Source organism: Macaca fascicularis, chromosome 15, assembly GCF_037993035.2.
Source record: "Macaca fascicularis isolate 582-1 chromosome 15, T2T-MFA8v1.1".
NCBI lineage: Eukaryota > Metazoa > Chordata > Mammalia > Primates > Cercopithecidae > Macaca > Macaca fascicularis.
Genome location: NC_088389.1, coordinates 2005087 through 2028997, shown reverse-complemented (window position 1 = coordinate 2028997; position 23911 = coordinate 2005087). Strand labels below are relative to the sequence as shown.

At 56.9% G+C, this 23911-nt stretch overlaps 1 protein-coding gene across 1 annotated transcript; it reads right to left on the bottom strand.

Moving 5' to 3' along the window:
* Nucleotides 1–16763: 16763 nt before the first annotated feature.
* On the bottom strand, nucleotides 16764–19298 carry NRARP (NOTCH regulated ankyrin repeat protein). The gene has a single exon (XM_045372769.2). It carries the CDS (start codon nucleotides 18952–18954, stop codon nucleotides 18610–18612), a length of 345 nt encoding a protein of 114 aa, XP_045228704.1. The 5' UTR covers nucleotides 18955–19298; the 3' UTR covers nucleotides 16764–18609.
* Nucleotides 19299–23911: the final 4613 nt, after the last annotated feature.

The window sequence follows — 23911 nt, the reverse complement described above, 5'->3', positions numbered from 1 at the left end:
AGTAGCTGGGATTACAGGTGCTCACCACCATGCCCACCTAATTTTTGTATTTTTAGTAGAGATGAAGTTTCACCCTGTTGATCAGGCTGGTCTTGCACTCCTGACCTCAAGTGATCCACCCACCTCTGCCTCCCAAAGTGCTGGGATTCCAGGCATGAGCCGCTGCGCCCGGGCGTTCTCTGCATTTTTCAAGGTCAGCAACACTGCATCCTTCCGACCACAGACAGGAAGAGTTTGCTGCTTTTAAGGACCCATGTGACTAGATCTGTCCACCTGGGCCAGGCGCAGTGGCTCACGCTTGTAATCCCAGCACTTTGGGAGGCCGAGGCGGGTGGATCACCTGAGGTCAGGAGTTCAAGACCAGCCTGGCCAGCATGGTGGAACCCTGTCTCTACTAAAAATACAAACATCAGCTGGATGTGGTGTCGAGTGCCTGTAGTCCCAGCTACTCTGGGGGCCGAGGCAGAAGAATTGCTTGAATCCAGGAGGTGAAGGTTGCAGTGAGCCAAGACCGTGTGACTGCACTCCATCCTGGATGACAGAGTGAGACTCCATCTCAAAAAAGATAAAATAAATAAATAAATGTGTCCACCTGGAAAATACCAGATTATCTTCCCATCCAGGGTCCACACTCTTACCGACATTTGCAAAGTCCCTGAGTCAGTTTTGGTAATTTGTGTCTTTCTTGGAACTTCTAGGAATTTGTCCATTTCATCTAAATTGTCTAATTTTATTGATTTTTTTTCTTTTTTGAGACAGAGTCTTGCTCTATCCCCCAGGCTGGAGTGTAGTGGCTCGATCTTGGCTCACCACAACCTCTGCCTCCTGGGTTCAAGGGATTCTCCTGCCTCAGCCTCCCTAGTAGCTGGGATTACAGGCGTGAGCCGCCGCACCCAGCCAATTTTTGTATTTTTAGTAGAGACAGGATTTCACCATGTTGGCCGGGCTGGTCTTGAACTCCTGAGATCAAGCAATCCTCTTACCTCGGCCTCTCACAGTGCTGGGATTGCAAACATGTGCCACCACGCCCGGCTAACTTTGTATTTTTAGTAGAGATGAGGCTTCACCATGTCAGTCAGGCTGGTCTAGATCTCCTGACCTTGTGATCTGCCCGCCTTGGCCTCCCAAAGTGCTGGGATTACAGGCCTGAGCCACCGCGCCCCGCCTGGGACAAGGTCTTTGACTGTGTGGAGCTGGTGATGGATGTGCTACAAGGAGCAGCTCCTGCCGTGGGCCTTGGTGAACTGAAGCCCTCAGAGCCTCCAGCAGGTGTCAGCGCAGCTCCGGGAGAGACGCCAGCTCAGCACCGCCCACACTGCAGCCAGGGCACTCCCAAGTGATGGAGACTCATGTCCAGGACCTCGTGGAGTTTCTAGAGGCTGGAAAGGGAATGGGATGGAAGGTGCCCCAGCACGTGGCCATTGCCTGGGAGTGTGAGCCAGCGATTTTTGCCATTCTGCCTCTGAGGATGAGTGTAGAGCATCGTAGCTTTTCTTTTCTTTTTTTTTTCAAGATGGAGTTTTGCTCTTGTTGCCCAGGCTGGAGTGCAGTGGCGTGATCTCGGCTCACTGCAACCTCTGCCTCCCGTGTTCAATCGATGCGTCTGCTTCAGCCTCCTGAGTAGCTTACCTGGCTAACTTTTGTAGTTTTAGTTGAGACAGGGTTTCATCATGTTGCCCAGGCAGGTCTCGAACTCTTGACCTCACGAGATCCACTTGTGTTGGCCTCCCAAAATGCTGGGATTACAAGTGTGAGCCACCAAGCCCAGCTTCTTTTCCTTTTTTTAATTTTTATTTTTTTGAGGCAGGATCTTACTCTGTCGCCCAGGCTGGAGTACGGTGGTACAGTTATAGCTCACTGCAGTCTTGACCTCCTGGGCTCAAATGATCCTCCCAGCTTAGCATCTGGAGCAGCCGGGACCACAGGTGTGCACCACCATGCTTGGTTAATTTATGTATTTTTTATAGAAATGGGGTTTTGCCACATTGCCCAGGCTGGTCTCGAACTCCTGAGCTCAAATGATCCACCCACCTTGGCCTCCCAAAGTGCTGGGATTACAGGCGTGAGCCACTGTGCCCAGCCACCCGGTCCTTTTTAAGGCTGAAATGAGTACTGTGGATCAGGATGTAGTGTGACTGGTATCCTTACAAGAAGAGAACATTTGGACAGAGATGGACAGTAAGGCACCGCATAACAATGTTTTGGTTCACGATGACTGCATGTATGGCAGTAGCCCCGTAAGATTATAATAGCTTTTTTTTTTTTTTTTTTGAAACTGTGTCTCGATCTGTCGCCCAGGCTGGAGTTCAGTGGCGTGATCTCAGTTCACTGCAAGCTCCACCTCCTGGGTTCACGCCATTCTCCTGCCTCAGCCTCCCAAGTAGCTGGGACTACTGGTGCCCGCCACCACGCCTGGCTAATTTTTTTATTTTTAATAGAGACAGGGTTTCACCATGTTAGCCAGGATGGTCTTGATCTCCTGACCTCATGATCCGCCCGCCTCGGCCTCCCAAAGTGCTGGGATTATAGGCTTGAGCCGTTGCTCCCGCCGTAATAGCATATTTTTACTGTGTCTTTTCTTTTCTTTCTTTCTTTTCATTTCTTTCTCTTTTTTTTTTTTTTCTTTTTTTTTGATACAGAGTCTCACTCTGTTGCCCAGGCTGGAGTGCAGTGGCGCGATCTCTGCTTATTGCAATCTCCGCCTCCTGGGTTCACGCCATTCTCCTACCTCAGCCTCCCAAGTAGCTGGGACTACAGATACCTGCCACCATGCCCGGCTAATTATTTTTGTAGTTTTAGTAGAGACAGGGTTTCACCATGTTAGCCACAATGGTCTTGATCTCCTGAGCTTGTGATCTTCCCACCTCCGGCCTCCCAAAGTGCTGGGACAGGTGTGAGCCACCGCACCCGGCCTATTGTATCTTTTCTATGTTTACCTGTGTCTAGACACACAAATACTTAGCGCTATGTCAAAGTTGCCTACAGTGTGCAGTACAGCATCGTGCTGCGCAGGTGTGTAGCTTGGGAGTACTAGGCCGTGCACGCAGGCTGGGTGTGTTAGCAGGCTGTACTCTCCAGGTGTGTGCCAGCACGTGCCATGATTTTCACCCAACAGGGAGATCATCTAACCATGCAGTTCTCAGAATTTGGGCCCATCCGCAAGTGACACGTACCCATATACGGGTGCATGTAGGGACGGTGACGCGAGGACCCGGGAGAAGATGGCCACCAGCGCTGTGAGACACCATGCTCCGTCGCCCACGCCGTCCACTCTGTGTGCTTTGTCTCGGCAGCCCCAGCAAAGCAGCAGGTGCACGTGCCTTGGAGTGGAATCCGGGTCTGGCTCTGAGGGCAAGGCCGCCTCCCAGGTGGCTGTGCTCAGTACAGCCCCAGCCCCGGTGCTGCCGGAGCCGCTTCCCTCCACACACACTAGTCCTGCCATCATCAGTGGCACCGCACTGCGGTTGGAATTTGTACTTCCTGGGTTAATTCTTGTGAAGTACCTGTGTAACCAAACCCGGGTTTGGCTGTTGCTGCTCTAAAGTCAGACATAAGAGACGAGGGTTGGTGGGAGGAAAAGCAGGTTTAATTGGAGAGCCAGGCTGGACATGGTGGCGTGCGCCTGTGGTTCTAGCCATTCAGGAGGCTGAGGTGGGAGAATCGCTTGAGCCCGGGAGGTTGAGGCTGCAGTGAGCTGAGATCGCACCACTGCACTCCAGCCTGGGTGACAGAGCAAGACTCTGTCTTAAAAAAACAAAAAAGGGGGCAGGGTGCAGTGGCTCACACCTGTAATCCCAACACTTTGGGAGGGCGAGGCAGGAGGATCACGAGGTCAGGAGATTGAGATCATCCTGGCTAACACAGTGAAACCCCGTCTCTACTAAAAATACAAAAAATTAGCTGGGTGCGGTGGTGGACACCTGTAGTCCCAGCTACTCAGGAGGCTGAGGGAGGAAAATGGCATGAATCCGGGAGGCGGAGCTTGCAGTGAGCCGAGATTGCACCACTGCACTCCAGCCTGGACGACAGAGCGAGACTCTGTCTCAAAATAAATAAATAAATAAATAAATAAATAAATAAATAATAAAAATAAAAGGAAAAGGAAAAGGAAAGAAAAAAAAATCAGAGAGCCAGCAAACTGAGAAGATGAAGACCTGGAGACCTAGTGTTCAGAAACAGTATCTTACATTTTCCATGCTGGCAGGAGGGTTTTCAGGGGACAGGGGATGTGGAGAAACTATGTGCAGGGCTTGGGATCAAGAGGGGACCAAGGACCACATACATCTGGGTGCCAGCGAGGGTTGGAGGGGACTGAGGACCACACACATCTGGGTGCCAGCGAGGGTCCGAGGGGACTGAGGACCACACACATCTGGGTGACAGCGAAGGTCCAAGGGGACTGAAGACCACACACATCTGGGTGCCAGCGAGGGTCCGAGGAGGCTGTGGCCACTTCTCTGTCCTTGGTCAGGTCACAGTAGTGCTTCTGTAAATCTTTAACAAAATCTAGTTAGTGGGTTATTTTTTTTCTTTTTGTTTTTTTTTTGAGGCAGGGTCTCACTCTGTTGCCAGGCTGGAGTGCAGTGGAGCAATGTTGGCTCACTGCAATCTCTGCCTCTCAGGTTCAATCGATTCTCATGCCTCAGCCTCCCGAGTAGCTGGGATTACAGGCGTGCGCCATCATACCCAGCTAATTTTTGTATTTTTAGTGTAGACAGTGTTTCTCCATGTTGTCCAGGCTGGTCTTGAATGCCTGACCTCAGGTGACCCACCCACCTTGGCCTCCCAAAGTACTGGGATTACAGGTGTGAGCCACCGCGCCTGGCCCCACATATATATTTTTTGAGACAGGGTCTCTCTCTGTTGCCCAGACAGGAGTGCAGTGGTGCAATCATGGCTCACTGCAGCCTGAACCTCCTGGGCTCAAGCCATCCTACCACCTCAGCCTCCCAAGTGGATGGGACCACGTGTGCCACCACGTCTGGCTAGTTTTTAAAAATTGTTTTAGAGGCCGGGCGCAGTGGCTCACGCCTGTAATCCCAGCACTTTGGGAGGCCGAGACGGGGGGATCACGAGGTCAGGAGATCGAGACCATCATGGCTAACATGGTGAAACCCTGTCTCTACTAAAAAATACAAAAAAAAAACCTAGCCAGGTGAGGTGGCGGGCACCTGTAGTCCCAGCTACTCGGGAGGCTGAGGCAGGAGAATGGTGTAAGCCCAGGAGGCGGAGCTTGCAGTGAGCTGAGATCCGGCCACTGCAATCCAGCCTGGGCTACAGAGCGAGACTCCGTCTCAAAAAAAAAAAAAAAAAAAAAAAAAAAAAAAAAAACACACACAAAAAACCCCAGGCTGATCTCAAACGGTTGGGCTCAAGCAATCTTCCTGCCTCTTCCTCCCAAAGCACTGGGATTACAGGCGTGAGCCACCACACCTGGCTTTAAGTAGAATTCTTATGATTAGTAACCTCAAATTTTAGTGATGAAGATCTTTCTTTCTTTTTTTCTTTTCTTTTTTTGGCAACATCTTTTTTTTTTTTTGAGACGGAGTCTGGCTCTGTCTCCCAGGCTGGAGTGCAGTGGCCAGATCTCAGCTCACTGCAAGCTCCGCCTCCCGGGTCCACGCCATTCTCCTGCCTCAGCCTCCCGAGTAGCTGGGACTACAGGCGCCCGCCACCTCACCCGGCTAGTTTTTTTTGTATTTTTTAGTAGAGACGGGGTTTCACCGTGTTAGCCAGGATGGTCTCGATCTCCTGACCTCATGATCCACCCGTCTCGGCCTCCCAAAGTGCTGGGATTACAGGCTTGAGCCACCGCACCCGGCCTTGGCAACATCTTAACTTAAGCATACCCCGATAAGTGATCAAGATATTTATTTATTTATTTATTTATTTATTTTTATGTATGTATGTATTTATTTATTTGAGATGGAGTCTTGCTTTGTTGCCCAGGCTGGAGTGCAGTGGCGCGATCTCGGCTCACTGCAACCTCTGCCTCCCGGCTTCAAGCAATTTTCCTGCCTCAACCTCCTGAGTAGCTGGGATGACAGGCACCTGCCACCACACCCAGCTAATTTTTGTATTTTTAGTAGAGACGGGATTTCACCATGTTGGTCAGGCTGATCTCGAACTCCTGACTTTGTGATTTGTGGGGAAAAGAAAGAGAGATCAGACTGTTACTGTGTCTATATAGAAAGAAGTAGACATAAGAGACTCCATTTTGTTCTGTATTTGAGATGCTGTTAATCTGTAACCCTACCCCCAACCCTGTCCTTGCAAGAGACATGGGCTGTGGTGACTCAAGATTCTGTGCTGTGCAGGGTGTGCTTTGTTAAACTAGTGCCTGAAGGCAGTATGCTTGTTAAAAGTCATCACCATTCTCTTAATCTCAAGTACCCAGGGACACATACACTGCAGAAGGTGGCAGGGACCTCTGCCTAGGAAAGCTAGGTATTGTCCAAGGTTTCTCCCCATGTGATAGTCTGAAATATGGCCTCATGGGAAGGGAAAGACCTGATCGTCCCCCAGCCTGACACCTGTGAAGGGTCTGTGCTGAAGAGGATTAGTACAAGAGGAAAGAAGGCCTCTGGGCAGTTGAGATAGAGAAAAACATCTGTCTCCTGCCCGTCCCTGGGCAATGGAACATCTCGGTGTAAAACCCGATTGCATGTTCTATTTACTGAGATAGGAGAAAACCACCTTAGGGCTGAAGGTGGGACGTGCTAGCGGCAATGCTGCTCTTTTTAAATTTTCTTTCTTTTTTTTTTTTGAGACAGAGTCTGGCTCTGTCGCCCAGGCTGGAGTGCAGTGGCCAGATCTCAGCTTACTGCAAGCTCCGCCTTCCAGGTTTACGCCATTCTCCTGCCTCAGCCTCCGCCTCCCAAGTAGCTGGGACTACAGGCGCCTGCCACGGCGCCCGGCTAGTTTTTTGTATTTTTTAGTAGAGACAGGGTTTCACCGTGTTATCCAGGATGGTCTCGATCTCCTGACCTCGTGATCCACCCATCTCGGCCTCCCAAAGTGCTGGGATTACAGGCTTGAGCCACGGCGCCCGGCCAGCAATGCTGCTCTTTATGCACTAAAAAGGTTTATGGAGATGTTTGCATGTGCATATCAAGGCACAGCACTTTTCCTTAAACTTATTAATGTCACAGAGATCTTTATTCATATGTCTTTCTGCTGACCTTCTCCCTGCTATGACCCTATTGTCCTGCCACTTCTCTTTTTCTAAAAGATGGTAAAGGTAATTGTCAATAAATACTGAGAGAACTCAAAGACCGGTGCTGGCATGGGTCCTCTGTATGCTGAGCCCCGGTCCCCTGGGCCCAGTTTTTCTTTCTCTATACTTTGTTTCTATGTCTCATTTCTTTTCTCAAGTCTCTCGTTCTACCTACACCCACAGGTGTGGAGGGGCAGGCCACTCCTTCAGTGATTCCCCTGCCTCAGGCTCCCAAAGTGCTGGGATTACAGGCGAGAACCACCGTGCCCGGCCTGATATTTCTATTTTTTTTTTTTATTTTTAGTTTTAATTTTTTTAATTTTTTTTATTTTTTTGAGACGGAGTCTCGCTCTGTCGCCCAGGCTGGAATGCAGTGTCGCAATCTCGGCTCACTGCAAGCTCCACCTCCTGGGTTCACGCCATTCTCCTGCCTCAGCCTCCCGAGTAGCTGGGACTACAGGCGCCCGCCCCTGCGCCGGCTAATTTTTTCTATTTTTAGTAGAGACGGGGTTTCACCATGGTCTCGATCTCCTGACCTTGTGATCCGCCCACCTCGGCCTCCCAAAGTGCTGGGATTACAGGCGTGAGCCACCACGCCCGGCCTCTATTTTTATTTTAACAATAAGTTAAAAACCATTTTTGGCTAGGCATGGTGGCTCACGCCTGTAATCCCAGCACTTTGGGAGGCCAAGGCGGGCAAATCATGAGGTCAGGAGTTCAAGACCAGCCTGGCCAACATAGTGAAACCCTGTCTCTACCAAAAATACAAAAATTAACCAGGTGTGGTGGCACGTGCCTGTAATCCCAGCTACTTGGGAGACTGAGGCAGGAGAATCGCTTGAACCCAGGAGGCAGAGGCTGCAACATTGCACTCTAGCCTGGGTCACAGAGCAAGAGTCCGTCTCAAAAAAAGAAAAAAATTTATTTACCAAGGATTATAAAATTCATGTGAACCTAATAGGTATTTGGACTTAACTTATGAGTATCCATTTACTTATAGGCCAATTTGGTAACATGCTACATACAACACATAACAATACCTGTACATATACATAAATGCATTTAAACATGTATACATACACACACACAAAGATCCAAACCTTTTTTAAATATTTTATTTTTTTGAGACGGAGGCTGGTTCTGTTGCCCAGGCTGGAGTGCAGTGGCATGATCTCAGCTCACTGCAACCTCTGCCTCCCGGGTTCAAGTGATTGTCCTGCCTCAGCCTCCCGAATAGCTGGGATTACAGGCACATCTGGCTATTTTTTGTATTTTTAGTAGAGACAGAGTTTCACCAAGTTGGCCAGGCTGGTCTTGAACTCCTGACCTCAGATGATCCTCCCGCCTCAGCCTCCCAAAGTGCTGGGATTACAGACGTGAACCACCACGCCTGGCCTTTTTTTTTTTTTTTTTTTGTCTGAGACAGAGTCTCGCTGTGTTGCCCAGGCTGGAGTGCAGTGGCGTGATTTTGGCTCACCACAACCTCTGCCTCCAGGTTCAAGCGATTCTCCTGCCTCAGCCTCCTGAATAGCTGGGATTACTGGCATGCGCTACCACGCCTGGCTAATTCTGTATTTTTAGTAGATACAGGGTTTCTCCATGTTAGTCAGGCTGGTCTGGAACCCCCAACCTCAGGTGATCCACCCGCCTCGGCCTCCCAAAGTTCTGGGATTAAAGGCGTGAGCCTCCATGCCAGGCCTAGTTTTTGTGTTTTTAGTAGAGAATGGGTTTCACCATGTTGGCCAAGCTGGTCTTGAACTCCTGACCTCAAGTGATACGCCTGCCTCAGCCTCCCAAAGTGCTGAGATTACAGGTGTAATCCACCATGCCTGGCCTGTTCTTTATTTTCAAGATTACTATTATTATTTTGAGATGGAGTTTTGCTCTTGTCACCCAGGCTGGAGTGCAATGGTGCAATCTTGGCTCACTGCAACTTCCGCCTCCAGGGTTCAAGCAATTCTCCTGCCTCAGCCTCCCAAGTAGCTGGATTAACCTTGCCCGGCTAATTTTTGTATTTTTAGTAGAGATGGGGTTTCACCACGTTGGCAAGGCTAGTCTTGAACCCCTGACCTCAGGTGATCCACCCACCTTGTCCTCCCAAAGTGCTGGGATTACAGGCATCAGCCACCGCACTCGGCCTATTTTCAAGATTATTTTGTTTATTTTTTTGACATTTGTGTTTCCAAATTAATTTTGAAAATCATCTAGCCAGTTTACATGGAGAGCCTGCTGGATTTTGATGGTGATTGCATTGAATCTGTAGATGAATTGGGGAGCACTTATAACACTATCGTCTTCTAGGCAGTGAACATGATACATCTCTCTTTTCACTTAAAGAAGAATTTCTCGGCTGGGTGCAGTGACTCATACCTGTAATCCCAGCACTTTGGGAGGCCGAGGTGGGAGGATCAGGAGGTCATGAGATGGAGACCATCCTGGCCAACACGGTGAAGCCCCGCCTCTACTAAAAATACAAAAATTAGCCAGGCGTGGTGGCTAATTAGCCAGACTGTGCCTGCAGTCCCAGCTACTCGGGAGGCTGAGGCAGGAGAATGGCGTGAACCCGGGAGGCGGAGCTTGCAGTGAGCCGAGATCGCGCCACTGCACTCCAGCTTGGGCGATAGAGCGAGACTCCGTCTCAAAAAAAAAAAAAAAGCTGTGTGTTGTGGTGGTGGGCGCCTGTAGTCCCAGCTACTCAGGAGGCTGAGGCAGGAGAATCGCTTGAACCTGAGAGGCTGAGGTTCCAGTGACCCGAGATCAGGCCACTGCACTCCAGCTTGGGTGACAGAGCGAGACTCCATCCCGGAAAAAAAAAAAAAAAAAAAAAAAAAGTTTTTAATAACATTCTATAGTTTTCATTGGAGAGATCTAATGGCTTTTTTTTTTTTTTTTTTTTTTTTGAGACAGAGTCTTGCTCTGTTGCCCAGGCTGGAGCGCAGTGGCTGGATCTCAGCTTACTGCAAGCTCCGCCTCCCGGGTTCACGCCATTCTCCTGCCTCAGCCTCCCGAGTAGCCGGGACTACAGGCGCCCGCCACCTCGCCCGGCTAGTTTTTTTTGTAGTTTTTAGTAGAGACAGGGTTTCACCGTGTTATCCAGGATGGTCTCGATCTCCTGACCTCGTGATCCGCCTGTCTCGGCCTCCCAAAGTGCTGGGATTACAGGCTTGAGCCACCGCGCCCGGCCGGAGAGATCTTTCATTACACATCTTTCATTAAATTTTTTGTTAAGCATTTTATGTTTTGCCATGCTATTTTAGTGGTATTTTCTGAATGTTGACAGGATATAGAATCACCATTGACTTTTGTGCATTGACTTTGCGCCCTACAAGGCTCTGACATTCACATATTTGTCCTAGCAAAGTTCCCGGTATGCAGCTCGTTCCTCTCTCCTCTGGCAGAGAGGCCCCGGATCTCAGGCCTGGCCTGCGGTGGGAAGAGCCTTGCACCTGGCACTGCCGGGTCTGCAAACCTTGGAGGTTGGATTTCCAGTCCCTGGGCTCAGTGCCTGGGAGAGGGGACGGACTACCAGGGAACATGGTGGGGCCCATGCTGGGGACACAAGAGCTGGCGGGGATTCCAGGAGGGTGTCCTCGTGGCAGCAGTTCCTTTCTGGAGGAGGATGACTGTGCCAACTGAAAAACCACCCGTGACCATGAGCCTGTGTTTGTGGCGCACCAGCCGGATTTTACGAGTTCAAAAAATGAAAAACAAAAATAAAAATGAAAAGAGGCTACACCTTGCAGAAGTTACGGAAACACGAACCACACAGACAAATCTCAACAGCATGGGGACGAGTCTCAGAGGCAGGACACAAGAAGCGTGTGCCACGTGATGCCTGTACAGAAAGCTCTGGAACAGGCGCCGCGAATCCACGGTGCTAGAAGTCGGGTCGATGGTGATGTGGGGCAGGAGGAATCGACTGGGATGGGCCGGGAGAACTTTCTTGGCTTTAATAATATCTTTTATATAATTGTGATTGTGGTGTGGGTTACTTGGGTGTAAACATCTACCAAGACTTGCCACACCCTCAAGGGATGCATTTTATTGCATGTAAATTACACCACCTTAACGTTGATGTTTAGGAATGTGAATGATAAACCTAACGATTTTCTTTCGTCTGGAATGGAATGAAAAGAAACAGCCCATAAAGAGACCAGAGGGGAAGACTTGAGAAGGAGCACTTTATTGACAAAGTAACCTTGGGAGTTGAAAGAGCTGGGTTACTTATTACTTTCTTCAAGATAAGGGAGCAGGGACCTCGCCATGCCCTCTGAAGAACCAGGAACCAGGATACCGCCGAGGCAAACGCTGATCCCGGGCACTTCTGCGCTGTGCTGCGTTACACGGGGCGAGACCCTGCCCGCAGTGCTTCCTGGGCCATTAGGTCAGAAAATTTAATTTCCTGATGGCCACATAGGCTCGTGGGACATTGTATTGTTCAGCTAATCTATAAAATAATGTTTATTTTTAACTGAGCTGTGTTTATCACAGTCATCACTGCACAGACTGTGAGCGCATGGCTTGGGAATTTTGGCAGCAAGTTCATGTGACAACATGGCCAGGACGTTGACGCCACCGAGGGAGGCACAGCCTGCCACCCACCCAGCCCCCACCCCCCGCATCGCTAGTTCTTCTTCCTCCAGGGCTTCGTTTTAAGCGGGCACATTTCACAGATTAAAGACTACATTTCCCAGCCTCCCTTGCACTGAGGTAGGTCGTATGACTACGTTGTCGCCAATGGGATGTGAGCAGCTGTGGCAACGCAACTCTTGGGAGGTATCCTTGAAGGAGAGCGCCCTGCCTCCTTTCTGCGGGATGGAGTGCAGGTGTGATGGCTGGATCTGGGCTGCCATTTTGAGCCATGTGAACAAAAGGCCCATCCATAAAGTCTGGGGAGCCCTGGGCCACCCACCCAAGCTTCATTGGGCTGCGAAATTCACTGTGTCTTGACACCACTACTATTTCAGTTTTGTCATTTCTCTTTGGAAAGTTTATGGGATATTTTGAGTTTCATTCCTTTGTGGGTTGTCTGTGGGCCCGCAGATGGCAGTGGGGACCTAGTGAGGAGCTCACAGACCTGCGGAGAGTTTTATCCATTTAAACACATAACGGGTGTAAACCAGGTCTCCAGGCTCCATCTCTGAGCGCGCAAGTGTCTGAACACAGTTCTGTTCCTGCGCCTCCGGCACAGCCACTTCCGTGAGAGGAGTGCGGCGGGGAAGCCAGGACGAGTCTGGAATTTCAGCGCCGGCCTCCTCTGCTGAGGCACCATGGCCCATGTAGCGGCACCTACGGCCCAGAGGGCCTGGCTCCCGGCGGTCCTGAGGGATGGGCGCCGGGTCCTGCTCCCACCCTAAGTGTGACATGTGGGTGGCCGCGTCCACAGGGTCCTGCTGACTATCTACTTACTCGTTGCGGCCCCAGGGCCTCCCCTTCCCGTCGGACCGCGTGGAGAATAGCACACCATTGCCAACTGCCTGTTTAGGACTATGAAGGGGTCAATTTCCAGACCCTGGTCTGGGGGTTCTTCTGCGGGCTGCAGAAGCCAAGAGTCGCTAAGGGGTACCTGCCACTTCCTCTGCCCCAGGGCGCCCTTGACCTCCGGGCATTGGGGCCCGGCTCACCGCAGCCTCCCACCCCGCCCCTCTCTGGAGCCAGCAAAGCCCACATGGCCCCGCCATCGGCCCCGGCGCCCGCCCTGCCTGCCCGCTTCCCTGGGGCCGAGGCGCGGGCAGGAAGACTTGGGGCCCGCGGGGGTCCGGGGCAGGGCGGACTCTGGGGGAGTACGCGCGGGAGCGCGGCCGGGCCCGAGGCGCAGTGCGGACGGCGGCCACAGGGCGGCAGCACCGCCGCGGCGGCTCCGAGGCTCGGGGACCCGGGGGCTCCGGCCCTTGCGCCCGGGCGAGGTCGGTGGGAGCCCCGGGCGCACCCCCTCCCCTGCCGCGCATGCCCCCCGCGGGCCGGGCCGGGGCGGGCGGGGTCTCCGGCGAGGTCAGCGCTGGGTCGGAGTCCCCTCCCCACCTGCGCCGGGCGCACTCGAGCCCCACGCGCGGCTGCGTCTGGTGGGCGGGGAGGGGCCCCCTGAACTAGCCGCGCGTCCCAGGCCGCGACCCCAGCGCCGGGGCGAGTGGGTGCGCGGCACTGCGAGACGGCTGCACCCCCTCAGCCCAGCCCTCGACTCTGCCCTCGCCCTTCGCTGCGCTGGCGCTTTCCGGGTGCGCAGGCGCCCCGCCCCCGCCGTCTCCACCGTCCCCGCCCGGCGCGCTGGGGACCGGAATGGCCCGGCTGGTTTTGAATGCAGAGATCGGGCTTTGTGAGCGGCCGCCCCCACCCCCACATGCCCCCCACGGCCCGGCTCCCTCCCCCCGCACCCCGGCCCCAGCCCCCCGCCCTCATTAGCATAGCAGCTGCTCGCCGAGCCGGACCGCGCGGAGGAAAGGGCAGGGGCCTCGGGAATGAATGGGGGCCGCGGCTTTGGAGGGGCGAGAGAAGAAAGACCGACAGACGGACGCGCGGAGGACGGTCGGAAGAATGCGCCGGACGGGTGTTGGGGGTTTCCAGCGGGGGGGAGCGGCTCCGAGCAGTGGAGCCTGAGTGTGCGGGTATGGGTAGAGGGCGGCCTCCCGGGGACCCCCAAGCCCTGGAGGGTCTGCACTGGAGGCCCCGGAAGGGGCAGTTGCAGAGGTTCCCAGACCTTCCACAGCCCCCTCCCGTGGCCTGAGCCCTCGAATCCCGGCCTCAGGCTTCGTTCCCCAGCTGTCCCTGGCTCGGAGCCTCCTTTCCCGTCCTTCAAGGCCCAGGTGGACGCTGCCTCCTCCCCGCAGTCTCAAGGAGCTTCAGGGGCAGCTGGCCTTCACGAGGTTGGAGGCTCTGTGCGCCGGGTGTTCTCGTGTCCACGACACCTCTGTCCCACTCTGTGCTGAGCTACGAGGACTTTGGGGGACAGACCCCCAGCGGGCAGCTCCTTCCCGCTCTTCCTTCCCCGCACCCCGTCTCCCTGGCTTCTAAGTCCTGTCCACCCTCCTTTGGCCTGCTGTGTCCTGGCTCCCACGCCTGCTGGCTTTAGACATCACTCTTTCTAGCTGACCATCTTCCTGCATTTCCTGGTCTTTCCGTGGCGTCCGTTCCAACGTCAGCGCTTCCTGCCTCCAGCCGGGGTCAGATCAGAGACAGACAGTTGGACGGGAGCCCAGCAGTCCTGGCGGGGGATGTGGGGCAGGCCCTGACCTTGCTGGGACTGTCTCCTTTCTCTCAGGGGTTCCCAGGGACCCAGCCCCCACCTGCCAACCCCTCCACCCTGGCTCTCCTCCGTGCCTCTCGGCTGGACCCCTCACCTGGCCTCCAAGGCACACCTGCAGATCTGGGAGGCCAGGGCTGACGGTGTAGGCTGGGCCCCCCAGACCATCTTTCTCACCCTGGCCACAAAGGGGCCTGCCTGGGGAGGGGGGTTGGAGACTCCCCAGTAACTCTGCTGTAGGCCAGTACCCACCATACCTGCTAATACCCACCAATACCCGGCTGCAGTACGTGGTCTGCTGAGCCCAGAGGCCCTGGAAGAAGTGTGGGCGCAGGCCACTGAACGCGGGAGGGAAACAGGCATCAGAGACACGCAGCAGCGTTGACCTGGCCATATTCAGAGACCAGGGACTTCCTCCTCTTTGCCTGTACCCCAGAGCTGCCCCCCTCCCCTTGTGGCCAGGGAGGCCCACTCTTGGTGCACAGGTGGCCAGCCTCCCCCTCCACTGAGCTGCTCATTCTAGGAATGTGCTACCCAGGGCTCCCTAACAAGGACAAGCCTGTAGGCCTAATACGTGGGCCGTGTTCAGCGCCCCCAGACTGCCCTCCTGGGCTCTCGACACCTGGACCCTCCCAGCTGAGATTTCATTCATAGATCTGACCCCAAGAGGTGGGAAGACAATCGTGGTTTTAGAGTGTGTCTGCCTGCCCCCTAGGGCTGTACCTGGCAAGGAAGGTCATTGAGGCTGTCCCCAGCCATCCGGGCTGGTCAGTGCCCCAGTGGCACCTGGGGAGGAGGCAGACCCCCCCCAGGGCTCCACCCTCTCAGCCCTCCTCTCCTCAGCTGCCCACGGGACTGGGCGGGCTTCCTTTTGTTCCTGCTGGAGAGAAAAGCAGCACAAGGCCTTTCTCCGTCAAATGTATCTTTCAGAAGAGAGAATTTAATGGAGCTGCAAAGAGTACCCTGGGGTGGCAGCCATGTGCCTGGGAGGCCCCTGGTGCCAGGCCAGGCCTCTCCACAGTGGGAGAACTTCCCGGATATTGTAGGGGCAGCCACTGGCTGGGACCCCACCCACCTGCAGGCTAATGCCAGTAACAAATGTTACCTTTGTTTTTCAGACCCTGGGTGGGGAAGTGTGGCGTGGTCCAGCATAGCCCTGGCCATCACTGGGGCTGCCTGACCTCATCCTCTGGTTACCCCAATCATGTCCAGGTTCTTGTGGCCACTCTCCTTTCCAACGGCTGGGGCATCCCTGGGCTGATCCAGGGCAAGACTTCCCAGAGCCTGCTTCAGGGAGCTGGCCCGTCTCCCAGGCTGATTCTGCAGGATAGGAAATGCGTAACCGACGGAAAACGCGCCTGGAAAACCAAGGGTAAACAGGGCAGCAGTGCAGAGTAGGAAGGCGGAGGCGTGGGGAAAGTTTGTGGGAAGGGCAGCCCTTCTGGGGACACGGTTTAGGGAAGCAGATGCCCCTTACACTCCGCGGAGGGGTTTGAAAAGTTGTTACCTTGTAACTCCAGGTCTTTACCCTTCTCCAAGCTCTCCCTGCTGGCTGCTCTTGCCGGGGGAGGGCGTGCTCCCTTGCAGCCCTGTACAGCGCCCCCAGGGCCCCAAAGGCATCTCAGGAGTGGGCCAAGAGTTTCTGCTCCTTTCTCTCAGGTGCTGGCAACAGTCATCCTGCTCTGCTCTCCTCTCTTGCGAATGGGGGTGCTCAGCCCCGACGCTCCTCTAACTCAGGGTCTGTGTTCTTTGGGGTGTTTGACTCCAGGCCTGTGTGGGCCTCCAGAGCTCCCAGGTGCCTCCAGGGGACTTTCTACTTGCCAGGAGTGAGCAGCTATGATATTTTCCCCCAATTTACAAGATACCCCCTTCTGTGCAGCAGGCACCCTCCAGCATGACCCCCTAGAGGGTAGGAGTGGGCAGGGCTTCAGGCCAAACTGTCCTCTCTGGTGGAGGTCTCAGCCGCTCTGCTGGGGAACGGAGCAGAGGCTGTGACGCCAGCTCTGGGCACTCTGGAGGCGCTGGGTCCTCATGAGTCCTGTGTGCAGCCAGGTTGGGCTTGGCCGTTGCATGGGGCTGGGAGCGAGTTTACCAGGCTCTGTCTTCAGGCAAATACAAGCCAAGCATTGTGCACCCAGCACCCACAAACTGTGTCGCAGCCTAACCCTCGTTCCCAAAGAGGGTGTTCTGCAACTTGTGCCAAAGCCAAGAAGGACCAACAAACTTTTTTTTTTAATATAAAAAGATCAATGAAAAATTTATTTATAAATTTTTCACGCTGGGCTACAAGTCAATATCGTACACTCAGAAATGTGCTGCACAAACTTTATCCAGTTAGAAGTGATCATCCCGTGACCCACACACAGCTTCGATATAAGCCTAGAAAGTCTTAACATTAATTAACATAATTAAAAAGGTATTTGCATCTAGAAAAAATATACAGAACTCCTTGTGGAGTAATCTGTGCCTCCATTTCAATGTCTGCTTGTTTCACTGACATTATCAATATATTCTTCTCACACAAAGTTTTATAAAAAGCCACGGATGGCTGCCCGAATAGGACCAGCCACGCACAAAGGGCCTCCACCCACCTGTGTCCTCAAGTGCTCCCCATTTCTGCACGAAGGGTCAGCAGCATTTCCATGAAGGGGAAACCTCATTTAAATTTGAATAATTCAGCCTCCCTTTTATTTCTCAGGATCAAAACAACAAGGGGTGTGGGGCTGCATAGAAAACTGGAGCCACAGAAACCAGGAAGGGCGCCTTTCAGGACAGAAAGTGACGCAGGAGAACCTCCCCGGGCCCAGGTCTCGACGCGACCCCTCCCCCACGGCAGGATTTCGGATTCGAATTGAGTCCTCGAAGCTCTGGGAGGCTAAAAAGGGGCAAAACGGTCCTTCAATTCACTCAGCCATTAGCACGAGAGATTCACAGTCTTATAGGTATTTTATAAAAATATAAATATGGGTACACTCTGTTGCCTTCACAACGCTGGATACATCGCCCTTTAAAATTGGGTTTATAACCAAGATTCAAAAAATACACCTAAAACTTGGCTTAAAATATGTTAATATTTTATATTCTGTCATAAATGTTATGACATTTAATTGTGGCAAATCCATTTACTTTTTTTAAAAAAGTGTGCAACCGTTAACTATGATAGAACGCACTAGAAAAGGTAACGAACCTTCACCCCCCGTGTTCCCGCCACCCTCGAGCGCCAGCGAGCTTCCAGGATCCTGGGGAAACTGCAAAACAAGCCGGTTTGGGGGATGGTGGCCTCATCCAGGAGGGGCGGGGGAGAGAGGCCCTGGGGCTCCCAAAACTCACGGATTTGAGGGAGAGGGAGAAGGAGGGAGGGGGAACAGAACTGGGGGGGGTAGTAGACGAGGGGAGAAGGGAAGGGGGAGGGACAGCACGGGAACACCATCAGGCTGGGCGGTATTTTCAGTGCAACCAAGAAATGGTAGACTCAAGTTTTTAGTTTTAAGACTAGAAAAAAATGCATTACTCCCCCCCCAAACCACACTGACCACGCACAGTGTTTTCCAAACAAAAAAAATCCAGGCGCACAAACTCCACCCACAAATGTACACACACAAGATAAATAGTTTAGAACACCAAGAACAGCGAACAACAGAGCGTCTCCTCGGCCGTGCGCCAGCAGCGCGGACCGCGGACCTCGGGGCTGCTCCTCGGCGGCAGCCGGCATCCGCGCGTCCCGGGCCGGCTGGCGGGTCCTGCAGGCGGCGGCGGGGCGCTCCGAGTCCGCCTTCGGCCCCCGCCGCCCGCCTTTCACCTTCGGGAGAAAACATTTTGCGCAGAGGATCCGGTATCTCGGGATTCCGAACTTGCTGGTTGCGAGACTCAAATTTCAAAAGGGGCTGGAGCCCGCGCCCCGCCCCCACCCGCGAGGCGGCGGGCGGGCGGGGGCCGTGGGAAGCTGCTCCGGCCCGGCTGGACCCGGCTCGGCCGCGGGGAGGCGCTCGGCCGGCGGGGCTGCCGGACCCCGGGGCCGGGACGCACGCGCCGTATTCGCCGTGGCCGCGGGCCTTCTGGCAGGGCCTGCGAGCCGGGGGCGCACGGAGGTAGTTGGCGGGAAGGTACAGCAGAGACGACGCGGGCGCAGGACCGGGTTCTGGGGTCCCGGCGAACATCACCGGCCGCTGGCCGCGTACTTGGCCTTGGTGATGAGATATAGCACGATGTCCTGGTGGCCGCCGAATGCGGCGATGTGCAGCGCGCTCCAGCCGTCGCGGTTGGCCAGGCGGATATCGGCGCCGAACTTGACCAGCAGCTTCACGAGCTCCAGGTTGCCGTCGATGACCGACTGGTGCAGCGCCGTCTGGCCCTCGGGCCCGAACGAGTTCACGTTGAACTCGCAGTTGGTCATGTTCTGCAGTAGCGACTGCAGTTCCTGCGTGTTGCCCTTGCGCACAGCCTCCTGGAAGATGCGCTGCGTCTGAGGCGCGGAGCAGGTGGACAGCTCGGCCTGGCTCATGCTGCCGCCGGGCGCGGGCCGCGGGCCGGGCCGGGGCTCAGCGCGGACGGCGGCTGCGGCGCGGACTCCCGGCTGTCTCGGGGCGCGCCTCGGCGCATGGAGGGCGCGGCGTCCCCGGGCCCCGCACGCCGCCTCTGGGCGCTCCGGGCGCTCGGGGCCGGGGGTCGCCGCCGCGGGGACCCCGCCGCATCCAGCCGCGCCCGGGTGGGCGACGGGGGCGCGCGCTCGGCTCGCGGGGGCCGGGCCCGGCCGGGGACGGCGGCGCCGCGCGGTCCCGGTCCCTGCTCGGCTCGGCTGCGGCTCCCACGCGGTTCCCAGGCACCTCCCCACGCGCCGCAGCACTCGCTCGCCCGCCGCGCCGGGGCGCCTTTTACCTTCTTTATATTTGCATAACAATGGCAGCCCGTGACGCGCGCGCCGGCGGCCCCGGGATTGGGCCGCGCCCACGTGGGGGCGGGGCGTGGGCGGTGCCGGGCGCGGGGGTCCGGGGGCGGGTCCCGGAGGCGGCGCGCTTCGCGGCAGGGGGCGCTGGTCGCCGGCAGCGCCGGGGCGGGGGAGGCCAGGTGGCCGCCGGGGGGGTCCAGCTCCGTCGCTGCCGCCGTCCGCGCGCCCCCCGGGCGCTCAGCGTCTCTCCGCGGTCGTCCCGCCCCTTCTCCCTCCGGCCACCCGGGGAATTCCAAGCTCCCTGCGCAGCCAGACCCAGGCCTTGCCCGGTACCCGAGCGCGACCGCCAGGTGGCCCCGAGGGCGGCCTCTCTCGGGGAGGGGGTTCGCGGGCATCTCAGGCCCGTGGTGAGGGTGAGACCCCTCTGAGCGGAGAGGCGCGCGGCGACCCCGGCCAGCCTGCGCCTCCGGGCTCACCGTCCACGCGGGTGGTAACTCCAGGCCCTGACATGGGGCCCTCAGCCACGCGGGTCCTTCCCGCGCGCGGGCAGCCTCATGGCCGCCAGCTCAGCCTATGTGTGCCCCAACCGTACTGATGCGAGGGGCCTCTGGCCGGCCACCGCGGCTTCCATCGGCTGGCGGTGAAGGGGGTTCCGCTGTCCTCTCAGGAGGAAGTCCAGGGCGGGGGTGCCGCGGGAGGGTCGGGACTGCGGCCTGCCTCCCTCTGCTGCCCACCCACCAGCATGCCGGACACATGGGTCCTGCCCAGGTGAGCAGGGCCAGGTGTGGCGCCAGGGCTGTCTCAAAAGGGAATTCTGAAACGCCTGGCTTCCAAACTATAAAACCCGTTTTTATTGACCACTCTAACAATTGACCGGGAGGCACCAGCAGGGGAAGCACAGCGCATTTCCTCATTAGAGTTTTACAGTTTACAGCTCGCTGTGGTCGCTGGAAATTAAGGAGGAGTGATTCTCAGGCGCGGAGCAGGAGGCCAGGCAGGCTAGGGCTTGTATTCCTTCTGAAGCCAAACCGGGAATTCCGCGCAGGCAGCTCTGAGCTCGGGCTGGGGAGACCCCCCTGCCAGGCCTTGTCTGGGGACGCTCCATGCCCCCACATCCGGCTCCCCACAGGGGTGTGTCCCCACCCCATGCTGTGCTCACACTGGCAGGAAAAACTGGGCAGGCCCGCTTCGGGACCGACCCTGGCTGACTGGAGCAAGGTCCGGCGCCCCTGGGGACCTCCTGGTGGCCTGGGAACCTCTGTCCCTCCAAGGCACAGCTTAGAGCTCACTCTGGTCTTCCTGGGGCCGCTGGTTCTGTTCAGCCCTCTCCCCTGGGCCTAACTGCTTCTCCCAGGAGCTCTTAAGGGGGCCACAGAGGGTGGGAGGGTGCTCCGCAATGTGCAGGTGGGGTCATAGTGGAGTCCCAGAGTAGGTCCCCAGCAGAACAGAGATGGACACTGTGGAGCCCAGGCCTGGGGCAGAGATGGCACCGCCCAGACTGCCGTGCTCTGCTGGGCACTTTTGGCCTCTTAAGGAGGGGTAGCCGCTGGGCTGCCTGCTGGTCCCAGGTGCTGGCTGCGTCTCTGGACCTCAGACCAGGGCTGGGTGTGCAGGGCGCTCTGAGTTCACGGTCAGAAGGACAGGAGCTCAGTCCTGTGCATTGATGGGTTTTGTGCATCTGCCCAGGACCCAGCCAGGCTAGACTGGCAAGAGGCAGAGGGCATGACTGGGGGGTGGGCGGAGCCCTTGGCCCTCAGCAGGCACAGGGCCTCCCCTGGAAGGTGGATGGTTTGCAAACAGGCCAAAGCCCAGGTGGGCTCAAGCCGAGCCTGGAGAAGGCATTTGGCTATGCTGTGGGCCAGGAGCAGGGCCTGGGAGAAAGTCCCGTCGACATCCGTGGCGGCGGCAAACAAAGGGGCCCTGTGTGAGCTCGGTGTGGGAACGCGGGGCCTCGCCACGGGCGTGAAATCGGCGGCGGCCCCTGGCGAGGGCCGGGCGGCGCGGGCGCCCCGGCAGGGACAGTGTGGCTGGTGTGGCGGCCCTGCGCGGCAGGAGCCTACCCCCTGCCTGGTGTCCAGAGCGGGGTCAGGCAGAGCTGGTGAGGCCCGCCACTGCAGTGGGTCTGTGGCCCAAGGCGGGTGCCCAGGCTCATCTGTGGGGCTCAGAGGCCAGCCACACCACACTGCCCACAGGGAGTTCGCTGAGTGGCCCTGGTTCTTGCTGCTTCTCCACCGTGACTCCGAGCTCCCCTGGCCACACCCACGGCCCTGAAGCGGTTCCATTTGAGGATGGGAAGGGGGGAGGGGCCGGGGGCAACAGCTCCAAGTCAGCACTTCCCGAATGTTTGCTGAAGGACATCCAAAAGGTGGACATCTGTTCCAAATGCTGGGACATGGGGGTCCACCTCCAGCCACCCAATGCTTGTGCTCGAGAGGACCCCCTGGTGTTTGCTGGTGTTGCTTGGAGCCTTCTGCTGTCTGGGAGGCCCTGCCCTGGGACCCGGCGACAGGGCTCAGCTCTGACTGTGCAGCTGGGCCCTGTCCTTCCTGCCCTGCCTGTCCTGAGGATACTGGCCCGGGGGTGCCCTGCCTGTAACCCACCCGCCCCCAGAAGGCAACAGTGGGGCCCCTTCTCCCTGCAGGCAGCCCCTTCCTTTCCTTCCCTGGAAACTCAGAGCAGTGGGCAACATGGGGAGGGAGGTCCGTGCGGGGCGGCCAGCCCGCCTGGGAGGGCCTAGGGAGGACAGCGCAGAAGGGGCAGCTGGCCAGAGCTGGGCCGAGGCCTGCGGCCACCTTAAAGGCACTGAGCGGGGAGGGAGGGTGGCGGGCAGTGGGGGCGGGGCTTCCAGCTAATTCATTAAAATGTGTCGGGAGCGTGGGAAAGAGGAGAGTGTTTCTTCCCAGCAGCCCAGACACCTGGTAGAAGGGCTGAGAGGATCGAGATCAAATAACAAACACTCAGCCTGGGCCAGCACAGGCCGCAGCGGAGGAAGGACGCCCGGGCAGGAACTGCCACAGACAATCCCTGCAACCGGTGGCTCCTGCCCACCAGGAATGGCCGCTCAGGGCATGGCCTGGCACTGGCAGCCTCAGCCAGCCGGTCAGCCTGGTGTCTATCCCCTAGCCTGGGAAGCAGCCTGATGGGTGCTGACCCCCAGTGACCGAGGCTAGATTCCAGCACCTGGCCTGGGGTGGGGACTGAGCAGACAGCCTCACCCCCACCAAAGCCTGGGTCTGGGATGGACGCCGCAGAACCAGGCCGAGCCTGTGCTGGGTAGTGAGGGACGTGTGGAGGCGGGAAACATATGGCGCAGCACGGCCATGGTGGGCAGAGGCAGAGCCAGCCAGGAAGGACGGAGGATGCGTGGTTTCTGTCTCCTTGCGGCCTCTGCACTGCTTTGCCTGCCTCTGCCGAGAGCCAACAGCAGCACTCAGGCCTGCGCTGGGAGCAGTGTCTCCAGGACGAAGCCAGGCCGGGTGGAGGGTGGGTGCCCTCAGCCACTCCCTCTTAAACCCTGCCAGGCGGAAGGAGTTCGGTCAGGGGCTGCCTCCTCAGGACAGGATGTGGAGCTGGGGTGCCCCTCCCGGAAGCAGATCCCAGTCCCAGAAGGCCCTGACCCTTTCCTGGAGTCCTGCTCTCTCACCCTGATGCCCCCACCTGACAGGCTCAGGCCCTGAGGCTGCCCAGCAGGTCAAGGGGGCAGGTCAAAACCGGACAGTTGGCTCTGACACAGGCCAGGCCCTCCCCGTCTCAGCCTCACCCTCCCCATCTGTGACATGACACCCCTGCCGGGGTTGCTGGGGACTAAAGGGGCTGGGCTGCAGTCCCTAGGGGTACCCAGGGGCAGTGGCCAGCCCTGGTGTGGCCGGGAACCCACAGGGAGGTCCTGGCTGGGCCAGTCCAGGGATGCCCAAGGCCTTCGCACCCGAAACCTGCTCCTTACTCTGGGCAGAGGCAGCTACTTCTCCCCAGCCCCCAGGACCCTGCTGCCCGAGGCTTCCGCCCGACTCCTCGGCCAAATCTGAGCTGATTTCCGCTCCAGGCAGGAAGCAGAGGAAAGGGATGTGGGTGATGGGAGGGGGCACATTCCTGGGATGGCCCCTCCCTGGGCTCGTCCTCCTCTCCCACCTCTGGGGCCCCCTGCCCTCCCTGCTCCCCCTGGCAGAGCACCCTCGGACCCTCAGGGTGGGCAGCAGTGGCTGCCTGGGCCTCAGCCTCCTCCCAGACAAGGGCAGCAGCAGCTACGTTCAGACAGCTGTGAGGACGGAGACGTTGGTGCCCACGCATGCAGAGCCCTGGCCGTGGCTGGCTGCCCAGGTGCCTCTAGTGGGCTGTGGCTGCCGTTCTCCCACAGGGGCCACAGAGCCCTGACGGGGGTGATGGGGAGACCTCGTGGGTCCCCCCGGGCTAGAGGTCCCAGCATCCTGACCATCTGGAAACCCTCGTCCTCTCCCGACAGCTGCTCGGGTTGGGACCCCGCCTCGGTGTTCCCGGCGCTTGCTGGCACAAAGAGGGGCCCACGAGGGGTTTGTGGGGCGAGCATGAAACACGTGAGCAAGTCCACGGCCGTGGC